This window comes from Solanum stenotomum, chromosome 4 (genome assembly GCF_019186545.1).
Source record: "Solanum stenotomum isolate F172 chromosome 4, ASM1918654v1, whole genome shotgun sequence".
Taxonomy (NCBI): Eukaryota; Viridiplantae; Streptophyta; class Magnoliopsida; order Solanales; family Solanaceae; genus Solanum; species Solanum stenotomum.
This window is the reverse complement of record NC_064285.1, coordinates 23174589-23186949: the sequence shown is the minus strand read 5'-3', so window position 1 is coordinate 23186949 and position 12361 is coordinate 23174589. Positions and strand designations below refer to the sequence as shown.

The 12361-nt window shown below is 34.9% G+C and overlaps 1 protein-coding gene across 1 annotated transcript; it reads right to left on the bottom strand.

The window, feature by feature from the left end:
• Positions 1–1862: 1862 nt before the first annotated feature.
• On the bottom strand, positions 1863–3430 carry LOC125862864 (tetraspanin-7-like). Its single transcript, XM_049542989.1, has 2 exons — positions 2901–3430; positions 1863–2262 (listed from the first exon to the last, which is right to left on the bottom strand). The coding sequence occupies exons 1-2, from the start codon at positions 3396–3398 to the stop codon at positions 1918–1920; spliced, it is 843 nt and encodes a 280-aa protein (XP_049398946.1). The 5' UTR covers positions 3399–3430; the 3' UTR covers positions 1863–1917.
• Between the last annotated feature and the right edge of the window lie 8931 nt (positions 3431–12361).

Genomic DNA, 12361 nt, shown 5'->3' with positions numbered 1-12361 from the left:
AAAAAGAGTAGCTGAACAACAAAGCATGAGTGAGACCGTTCAGCAAATCAAAGAACAAGTGATGAACCTCGCTCGTCGACCTACTACTTTGGCTCCCGATGACACCGACGACGAGAGTGATGAGGATGATTATGTAGATCTCACTCCCTAGTTTAGATCTCTGGACATTTATGAACTTTTTGTAACTTTAAAACGAATTTTAAAAGACTTTATAAGTCTTTAATTTATGATTTAAATACTTTTGAATGTTATTTTAAGTTTGTTATTTTATGTTTTGTTTAGACTGTTTATAATTATGTGTTTGATTGGGCTGAATAGTATAGAATTGAATTGAATTGAATTTGCAGGTGGGCAGCAGAAGCTGAGATCTGCTACTGTAAAAAATATTGCAGAAAAAGCGACGGACAGCGTGATTTAGTCCGTCGCTTTTTTGAGTTTAAATTTTTTTAAAAACCCAGAAAAGCGACGGACAGCATGGTTTTGTCCGTCACTTTTTTGGGTTTTAAAAAATAAATTTTCCAGAAAAGCGACGGACAGTGTCCTTTTATCCGTCGCTTTTCTGGGATTTTCAAAAAATAAATTTCCAGAAAAGCGACGGACTGCGTCGCTCTTTAGAAATTTTAAAAAAATGAAAATTAAAATAAAGCGACGGACTCCGTCGCTTTTTTAAAAAAATTCAAAAAAAAAATAGTCGAAAAGCGACGCAGTCCGTCGCTAAAAGAGACGCAGTCCATCTCTAAAAGGGACGCAGTCCGTCGCTTTTTGAAAAACGACGTTGTCCGTCGCTTTTTAGCGGCGCAGTCCGTCGCTTTTTGAAAAGTGACGAGCTAAAAAGCGACGGAAGTGACTGCGTCGCTTTTCCGTCAATTTTGACCAAAACAGCGACGCAGTCCGTCGTTTTTTGACAATTTTTTAGTAGTGCTAGTTGAATGATTGAATGAGTATATATTACTCTCTGTCCAAATTGATTTGGTACACTTTTTTTTTGGTCAAATATCAAAATAATGGCACATTTTTATATTTAGTAATAATCTAACTTTAAATTGTTCAGATAATTTAAAATCACACAAACATCTATAACTTATTTTAGATCACAAGTTTAAGAAATTTTATTATTTTTTTAAAATTTTGTATCAAGTTAAACAACATCACATAAATAAAGATGGATGAATAATATTTTGTCATTTTCAATGCATGTGACTGAAGATGTTAATTAAATAAAACTGTTGTTTTTTTAATAAAGAAATTAAAAAATAACAGAGAAAGAATAACTAGAAAATATACTGCAATGTGGTCAAAGAGAATCATTATTTTGTTTTCTTGAACTTTACATTAATAAGAAGAAAAACAGTAAAGAGGTGGTAATAAACTAGCCTAGAATATCTCTCTCTGCAAATATCTTAACAAACTAATTACTACTAATAAATAAAAAAAACTAGCTAACCAATTTTAACTAGGAATTATTCAAAAACTAAAGCAATAAAAAAAAATTACTCTAATGCAAAAGCATAATTCTAACAACATCAAGAGTCACTTTTGCAATAGTACTTTCAATGTGAGACTCTTGAAGTATGCTTATTGTTTTCACTTCAGTACGTACTACTATTACAAATTATACAATGATATAAAATTCTTGACATACCAAGAAAAACCAAACAGCCCAACACAGCTAATGAAGTCTGTATATATTTTAATCTAGTTAAAGTGATATAAATATTATAACAAGAAACTGTGAGTCCACAATAGACAAGATACCTATGTTGCTCAGACTCATCAAAAATGTCAATAAGTGCATGCCAGATTTCTCTCCTGAAGAAAAGTGAAGAGTTTGTGCAACTAAGTATTTTACTAATCTATACGGAAGCTTTTCAATAAGCGATGAAATGAATCCAAAAATTGTAGTATATGATATATGGATCATGGGTAACCGTAAGGTCCAGGACCATACGGTCTGTAGCCATGGTAGCCGTATGCCCTTTCTCTGTAGCTGTTATTCGTAAGAGCACAACAGCCAATAGAGTAAATAATGGAGAGAATAATGAAGATGATAAGGCTTATAAGAGAGGTATGTCCGGCATATTCTTTGATACTGTCAAAGACAGTTTTCTTGCATAAATTGCAGTTGTAGCACATAACATTTTGTTCGTTGCTCCATGCCTTGCAGTCAGCATCTCCCTCTACTGCCCCTGCTTTCGGCACTATCCAAGTTGATGCATTTTGGAACTGGAAGTGGCAGTACGCCGGTGGTATGCAACAACCAGACTGAACAAACAGTGACATGATTGTGTAAATATGTTATATATATAGAACTAGTAACTTCCATACATATTACTCCATCAGTCTTGACTTAATTTGACTTGACACAGAGTTTTAAAAGATAATACTAAAGACTTTCCTTTTGACATTTAAACTTGTTTCCTTAAATATGCCACATGAAGAAATTAAACTGTTACTAAAAAAGGAAAGTCATTCTTTTTGAAACATAGGTACTACTAAAAAAATATGCATCTCTCACCAACCATAACAACCTTTAGTTTTAGTAAAAAATATCTAAGTTTGAGCACACTTCACCTCTAACATTTTTCAAAAAATATCTCATATAATCATAAAACTAAGGATAGTTGTTTTTATAAAGTCATTCAATTTTGTTTAATTTATAATCTAAAAGTCACACAACTATTGATATTTATCACCCAACCAATCAAAGTTTTCATATTCTCTTTCTGCATGTTTTGCAATATTTGGTTGGATGACTTTCTCAGTGAAACACTAATAGTTGAATTATAAAACAAAGTTGAGTGATTTTCTAAGAGAACTATCCTTGTAGTTAATTCACAAAAACCAACAATGTCCACCGTTACGTAACAATTAGATATATAATGATAAAATAAATAGCAAACCTGAATCTTGGGGAGCTTATTTTTGTAATAATCCTCAGTTCTGTCTGCGGGAATGTATTTACACATTTTAGCATCAATCATACAACTCTTAATCTTATCCCATTGTTTTTCATCAGGCACAACATTTTTCATCCATTGTGAATATTCTTGAAACTTATCTTCCCATTCACCTTTTTCATGGCTTCTATTTTCTAGATGTGACAATGTGAAAAACAGGTTGAACAAAGAGTAAATAATCATCCCTGTAATGATACAGAACAACATGAACAAATATATCCACAACAAAAATGATACGTGGCACGCCGCCCCTACAATTCCCATCAAAGAAATTACCAAAAGGACTACCCCTAATATCAACATCGGATGTTGAGTAACTTTCTGGCACGTAGACGGGTTCGTGTTATTACCAAACGACATTGACATCAATATCAACATTGCTGAAGCCACCAACGTGATAAAATTAAGCAATGTGATGAAACAATTGCTACAACGAATCATTTTTGTAAAGTATGTATCTTTTTTTTTTTTTTGGTGTTAGAAAAGGAGAAATAAGTATGTAATAGATCAGACCTCTAGAGGGTCAACAGAATTAAGTAAAACCCCAGAAATCTGATCACAATTTCTTTTTCTAATTTTTTTTCATGTATGTTTGGTGAATATGAGGTATATTGAATGATGAAGAAGAGAGTGGTTGATGGGGGATGGAAGAGAGAAATGGACGCCAAAGAGGAGGTTTAGTTACCTCTCATATTGTACCACTATATGTACGGACAATAAAAATATTGAAAAACTTGGTATTTTATTTTTTAATTCGATTAATATAATATATATCGTATAATTAATCATGATTCATGTGTATACAACATAACTTTTAAATGGTTACATTCACATGAAAAATTATATTCTATCTTGATGATTAATATGTGTTTTATGTAGAAACCCTCTTGCTCAAGAGAGGAGAAAATCATGACCTGTCTCACACGATTTCAATACAACTCCATTAACTTCAATGAATCAAGATTCAGATTACAAAACTCATGCAATCTAGGAATGAAACGCTTAATCTCTTCCCTCATAAAACTAAGGGATAAGGGTCTGAAAAATATCCCAACTTTGGTCAGATTTGCTGTTGCGATACTAAANTCAATATTAAATTCCGGGAAAATATAGCGACCTCATGAGGTCTCCAAAAAATTTTAAAAATAAAAAATATATTACAAAAAGATACCTTGTGAGGTCTCTTATTTTAATCAAAGCAGTTAAATAATAATTTATTAAAAGAGGCCCATTTTTAATTAAAATNCACGTGGACATAAAAATAATGCAAAATTATAAATAATAATGTGTCCACGTGGGTATATATATACATTTAAAATACACTATTAAATAGTTCAGTGGTAAAAAATATGGTAATAAATAGTCTAGGGAGGTAATAGGTCCTTACGAAAGTTTAGTATCGCAATAACAAATCCGATTAATGTTGGGATATTTTTCAGACCCTTATCCCTAAAACTAAACAATACCTCTATTGCCCACTATATATACCAACTACTCAGTCGATATAAAATTCAAGATCCCGACATAGCTAACTCTAGCTATACTCGGATTCAAACAATGAAAAAAACTTTAGATGATCTGATTCCTTTGTAACATAGGAACAGATCTTACACTGAATAAGCACTGAATAATACTCTCAAATAACAACTAAAGATGGAACATAACTCTATCATGTCCCTTGTTGAATGTGAGAAAATATTCCTTCGAGCATATGACTTTTTCTCTGAAATCCTTCTAATGCAAAATCTAGATTATGTCACTTGTCCCAATGACTGGATGAGTGAGTAACCTGGTACAACACAATTGGCTGAGAGTACTTATGCCATGTAGAGACGCACCAACCACTAAAGTTGTGGCTGCTGCTTTTTATAACTATCATTTTCACATAATTGAACTCTCAGTCTCTCATGGGATTAGGCCCCATATTATATCCGACAATTTGTTAAACCATCAAAACTTCATAATAACATCCCTTTTTTTTTTGATGATGACAAATTATACTCAACATGTTCCCTATCAACATGACCAAATGTCCAGGTCCTCATGTACAACTTGATAGATCTCATACTCATTAACACCACAATCTTCGCCCTTTTGACATCATAAAAAATAAAGTAGTAAAACAAGTAAAGCAAATATGCAGTTCAGAAAAATTAATGGTCACATGGGAAACACCGAGCGAATTAGTAATGCATAAAAAGAGATAAGAGAGGTCAGTAGACATAAGGAGAAACCATTCAATTAAAATAGAATATTAACATTTAAAATATTGCATGAAAATTACAAGAAGAACTGGACAATGCCAACTGAAATGATCAACAAAAAGCAAGAAAGGGAGAAACAGAGGAGTTTAGGAGCAAGGAGGCTTGGGAGTGAGGGATTGAAGAAATAGGGTCATTCGAACATCCGCCTCAACATGAGTTTTCAGTAACATATCTTTTAGCTTAGCAACTTGAACATTCAAACTCTCATTTTTAATTTTCAAATCAGCTAGTTCATCTGCTCATGGTCCCTCTGCTTTGACTTTCAACAACTGAGCATTTATGCGAGCAATTTTTGCATCCCTATTTGCCAGTGTTACTGTCATTTCTTCTAACTCATGCCTCAATTTTTCGTGTTACTCCAGCAATTTGGACACCTAAGATTTTCTCTTGTTACCTGACCTTTCTTCAGGGGCGGCTCAATAGATTGCGTGGCTCAAGGCAAAATTATATTAAGAGGCCCTTAATGTATTTTATAAAATTTATACACTAACAAGAAAATCAATTTTCTACACAATAGATTAATCATTTAAGACAAAAAATATCAAATTTCACACAAAAAAAGAAAAAAAAAAGAGAAGAGTACAAAAAATAAATGTTGATGGATTATTGATGTTAAGCTACAAAACTCAAATTGAAATTTTAATTTGGCTATCATCACAAAGAAGAAAAAGAACAAAACATACATAACTTAATAGTTGAAGTTTTGAGCATGGATAGTAATTAAAATATCCAAATTTCTGATCAATTTAAATGATAAAATTCTTTTTAAATAATATAATTCATTCCATTAAGTAGCTGTGAATATCTAAAACAAATTATAAAATTTTCATCTAATATATTAAATTAAAACGAAAAGGAAACTTGTGCATGAATATTTTTGTGTTCACGTAGTTCAAGAAAAGATTGAAAAAAATCATTATGTTATCAATATATATAACTTAGTTCCTATATAAAAAGGATAAAATTTAAAATTGAAAGTTAAAATAAATATATCAAATAATGAGTGAAGATTATGAGAATTTATGAACTTCAAACAAATAATAATAAAAAATATACAATAATAATTTTATTTATATAAATTATATTAGTATATAATAAAATTAATAATAAGAATCTAAACGAATTTGGGGCCTTCAAATTTTTGAGACCTTAGACAATGGCCTCACTGGTTAAGCCTTAGAGCTGCCCCTGCCTTTCTTCTACACACTCACATTCAACAAGTGTGGTCAGAGAAATAGTCTATTTAACAGTTCCTTTAATCCCTTTGCCAAGAGGAAAAACAAAATGATTAAACACTTCTGTCAGTAGGTAGCCATATCCCATTCTGTGTTTGCCATCCTTGACAGTAATAGTCTTGTGCATATGCTCTAACATAATAGCAGGGAGATTTATAGTTACAACCTTAGAAATTTCATTGCATTGCTTGAGAGCTTGTTCTAGCCCATATAAAGATTTGATTAATTTATAAATTTTATTTTCTTAGCATATGCAGTGATAGGAAAATTTTCCTATGGTTGGCCTGAGATTCAAGATTTGAGAAAATTAATTCCGAAGCAATGCGAGTTGAAAGGTGAATGCAACATAGGATTGTTAAGCAATAGGCATATTCTGATAAGGGCATCGTGCTTGGAGCACTACGTGAATCTATTATCAAAGCCGATCTTTTACATATTGCATCGTGGGTGGACATATCCAATGCGAACGTTGGAGTGGGAGCCAATGTTTGATCCGGAGGAGGAAACATCAACGGCCATGGCATGAATTTCTTTTTCATACCTGCTTCCAAATTTCTTTGTGAAGGAGGCAGTTTTTTCATTAGTAGCTGCAGTTGGAAAACCTTTACAGGTTGATCTAGCAACAAGGAATCAGACTCGACCTAGTTGTGCATGGGTGAAGGTGGAGGTGGATTTATTACGTGAGTTTCCAAAAAGAATAAACCTAGGGATGCGAAAGCAATCAGGGGAGATTACGGAGAAATGGATTACAATAAGATATGATCATGTTTCAAAATATTGCAAGAACTGTAAGATTGAGGGTCATGACGAGGAGCAGTGTTATGTGTTACATCCGGATTTATATCCCAAGGAAAAAGTGGGGAAGGAAGAAGAGATGGAAACGAGAGAGGAAAAAAGGGAGATTCAGGGGAAGGGGAGAGTCCAGAGGGAGGGTAATAATTTAGGAAAAGAAAGTGAGGAATTTAAGATTCATACTAATAGAAGGGGAGCAAGAGGGGGTCGACAGGGGGGTGGAAAACCAGAACAAATATGGCATAAGAAAAATATTCAACACGAGAAAGAGGGAATTACGATTGGCAATAAGTTTGGGGTGCTGAAAGATCAGGATGAATGTGGGGAGACACAAGGTGGACAAAAGGAAAGGGGAGATGAGGTAGAGACGAAAAAATGGGTTGAGGAAGTGTTCCAAAACACAAGCAGAATAGATAAGGGGAATAGTTTGGAAAATACAGTGGAGAATACAAACAGTGCAGATGAAGAGGAGACGACAGGGAGTGAAAGCTTCAAGAATTGTGGAAAGATTGAGGTAAGCGGGAAACAAAAATGCAGTGAACAGGATGCCAGAAGTAGTAATATGGGGAATACATGTTTGGAGATGGTGGAATTTCATGAGGTGCAGGATAACGACGAGGTTTTGCCTGAGAATCAGAGGAGGGAGAATCAGATTCAGGGGGATGATTTTCCTGATTTGCAAGAGTTGACATCGGAGGAAATTAAAAAAAAAGGGATAAAGAGGAAGACGATGATTTTGATGAAAATATTGATAAGGTGGTAAGGGATGGGGATTTATCTCCAAGACAATAAAATTAATGGAGAGTGGAGCTAAACGATCGAAGTCAAGTCAGAATACAGTTCCACTTCAAGTCAAAACAAGGAGTAGTAAACAGAGATCGTCGGAAGATAGTTTTCAAAGATTGGAAAAGCTATATTTTGGAACATTAGATCGGTTAAATCTCAAAAGGCTTTTGAGAGATTAATGGGTCTAAATAGGCGTCATAAATATAATTTTATAGCTCTTATGGAACCTTTTCAAGATCCAAAAGAGTTAGATTATTACAAAAGAAAGTTAGGATTTAAAAATGCGTATTGCAATGTATCTGCGGAAATTTGGGTTTTTTGGGATGATGGTTGGAGGGGTGAAGTGGTGAGTGATAGTATACAACAAATAAGTTTGAAGTTGAGCAAGAACAATGTGGAGATGATTTGTACTGCAGTGTATGCTAGGTGTGATGCATTAGAAAGATTGGAGTTGTGGGAAGAACTGGAGGCTTTATCTGCTAATATTAATATACCTTGGATGGTGGGAGGAGATTTCCATGTTATTTTGAATGAGGAGGAAAACCTTGGGGGATTAGATTTTACTCAGTTTGAGGCTTTGGATTTCAGTCAATGCATTAATAATTGTGCTCTAACAGAACTTAAGTTTGTAGGTAGCATGTTTACTTGGTGGAATGGTAGAATTGAAAGAGACAGTATTTTTAAGAGACTTGACAGAGTCTTCGGAAATTAGGAGTTTAACAATATGTTACCTACTAGTGAAGTTCATAATTTAGTGAGACAAAGTTCGGATCACGCACCTTTACATGTCATATGTAATTCAGAGGAGGAAGTGACAAGCAGACCTTTTAAGTTTGTCAATTTCTGGACAAGGCATCCCCAATTTCAGCAGATTATTGAGGAAAACTGGAGAATTGATTTTGTGGGTTGCCCGTTTATTGAATTTCAGGCGAAAATGAAATAAGTGAAAGGGGTGCTGGCGAAATGGAGCAAGGTTACTTTTGAAAACATATTCCAGAAGGTTGCAACCTTGGAGGATGAAGTCAAGGTCAAGGAGATACAATTGGAGATTAATACAAATGAAGAAAATAAGGCAGATTTGAAAAGGTCAGAAGCTAAGTTAAAAAAAATTCTCTACTTGGAAGAGGAATTTTAGAAACAAAAAGCTGGGATGAGATGGTTTTAGGATGGGGACAAGAATACTAGATTTTTCCATAATTATGTCAAAGGAAGAAGAAAAAAACTGCACCTGGCGGAAATTCAAACGGAACAATGTGATGTAGTGAATAGCAGCGATGAGATTGGCACAATGACAATCTCTTATTTTGAAGGGCAGTTCAGAGAAGGAGGAACAAGTGAAGATGAAAATTTGTTGAGGCTTATTCCCAAATTGATTACCCCTAGTCAGAATGAGGAAATGGTTCATATGCCAACTAAGGAAGAAGTCAAGATGGTAGTCTTCGCTTTGAACGGAGATAGTACAAGCGGCCCAGATGGTTTCTCGAGATTATTCTTCCAATGTTGCTGGGAACTTATAGGTGAGGATATTACCAAAATGGTGAAGGCCTTTTTTTGTGGTAAGCAGATTCCTCATTTTATTTTTCACATGAATTTGGTGTTACTCCCAAAAAAGGAGAGCGTTGTAAACTTCACAGATCTTAGACCAGTGAGTTTAAGTACGTTTTCAAACAAAATCATCTCTCGAGTGTTGCATGAAAGGATTTCGAAAAGGTTACCCAATATTATTTCAAGGAACCAGTCAGGTTTTATTAAAGGGAGAAGCATTATAGAAAATGTTCTATTAGCTCAGGAGATAATAAGGTATATAAATAGGAGGAAAAAATATCACAATGTGGTAGTAAAGTTGGACATGGAAAAAGCTTATGATAGGGTCTCTTGGTTCTTTTTAATTAACGTGCTAAGGAGCTTTGGATTTTCTGAAATCATTATTGATATGGTGTGGAGGCTAATTTCGAATAATTAGTATTCAATATTAGTTAATGGAAAGTCATATGGTTTTTTTAAGTCGACAAAAGGGCTCAAACAAGGAGATCCTTTATCTCCAACATTGTTCATAATAGCTGCAGAAGTTTTAGCCAGGGGGTTAAATAATCTTAATGAAGATGTAGATTTTAGGGGTTATGGAATGCCAAAATGGAGTCCTCCCATTAATCATTTGTCATATGCAGATGATACAATACTCTTTTGCTCAGGAAAGAGAAAGTCTATTCGTAAGATGATGGGAGTGTTGAGGAGATATGAAAATATTTCCGGACATATGGTCAACTTAAATAAAATTTTCTTTTATCTGTATGATGATACACCGTTAATTGTTGGGATGAGAATAAGGAGAATTGCAGGTATAAAGCAGGGCTCGTTCCCATTTATTTATCTAGGCTGCCCAGTTTTTTATGAAAGAAAAAGGGTTTCACACTTTGAAGAATTGGTGAAGAAGGTGCAGAGTAGACTAATGATGTGGCAGAACAAGTGGTTGTCATATGGAGGAAAGTACATCTTGATAGCAAATGTGCTTAAGTCAATGCCAATTTATTTGTTATTAGCGATGAACCCTCCAAAGAGAGTCATTGAGAAGTTGCATAAACTGTTCGCTGGTTTTTTCTAGAGCAAAACAGGTGGGGAGCAAGGAAAGTATTGGGTAGCATGGGAAGACATGTGTTTTCCTAGGGCTGAAGGAGGTATGGGTTTTCGATCTATACATGATGTTACCAAAGCATTATTCTGTAAACTATGGTGGAACTTTCAAACTTCCACTTCACTATGGAGCTCTTTCATGTGGAGTAAATACTGCAAGAAGTTTCATCCTCTAATGGTTAAAAGCATAGGATCTTCACATGCTTGGAAGAAGATGATTCAGGTAAAAGATGAGATAGAGCATGACATATGGTGGCAAATAAAGGCTGGAGAGGTGAGTTTTGGTTTGATAATTGGACAAAATTGGGAGCACTTTATTATATAGAGGAGAAGGGAGAGATTGATGATGCAATAGAAGTTCGGGAGCTGATAGAGCAGGGGAGTTGGAACATACAAAGGTTGAGAAGTATGCTATCAGAAGAGATGGTCCAATTCATTGTGGAAAGTTTTGTCCCTAGGATTATAGAAGGTAAAAAGGATAAAACATGGTGGATGGGAAGTTCGAGAGTGAAATAAAACATGGTGGATGGGAAGTTCGAGTGGGAATTTCACTGTAAAGTCAGCGTTTGAAGGGACTAGACATAAGAGAGAAGTTAATTGGTGGTGGAGTAAGATATGGTGTAACGGAATTCCTTTCAAGATTAGTTTCTTTGTATGGAGGTGTTGGAAGGGGAGAATAGCTACAGATGACAACCTGAAAAAGATGAAGATTAATATGGCATCCAGATGTTATTGTTGTGAGGACTATGACTAGGAAACTATGAACCATTTTTTTCTAACAGCTTCCATAGCTCAAAAACTATGAAAGCAATTTGCTACTTGTGCAGGAATTAGCATGGAGGGAAGCCTACAACAGATAATTACTAATTGGTGGGGAGCATCGAATAAGTCAAAGATGAGGTCAATATTACAAGCAATTCCTGCCATTATTATGTGGGTGCTTTGGAAGAGGAGAAATGCTAGAAGACATGGGAATGAGGTGTCCTATTATAAGCTGCATCAACAATGTCAAGACACTGTGTACAAGCTGATTAAACATCTTTACCCTTGGATTCAGATCCCAAGAAATTGGGAAGGAATGTTAGGGGTTATGAAGGAGTACAGACCTAAGTTACACTATCATACTGTGTGTTGGGGACTGCCTCAAGAGGTGGGAGTGAAGTGCAACATGGATGGAGCAAGTAGAGGAAATCCGGGGGAAAGTGCATATAGTTTTTGTGTTAGAAATCTGGCAGACCCGTGCGTGCAACAGGTGTAGAGTCAGTCGAACTAGTCCTGCGAATATGCGAAAATGTTATTTATGAATGGAGACCAGACACAATTGCTTTAGCGGAGACTGAAATCATGACGAAATCTGATGTATGCAGAACCATGTAAGATTGGCATAAGGACTAATATGGAGGTATAAATAGTGGCAATCCCAAAAGCCCTCAGATACTGTAAAATTAAGAAAATCAACAAAGTGTTGATTGAGACAGATTCACTGGGGGTCATAAAAATGATAAGAAATGAGTGGAAAATTCCATGGAATCAGGCAGAGGAGAAGGAAGAGATTCAGGAAATTATAGAGAACATACAAGCAGATATTACACGTTTTTAGAGAAGCTAATCAGCTAGCAGACAAGTTGGTCAATGAAGCATATACGCACACTGGTCTAAAGCAATGGGAGAAGTTTCAACAGTTATCAGGTGAATG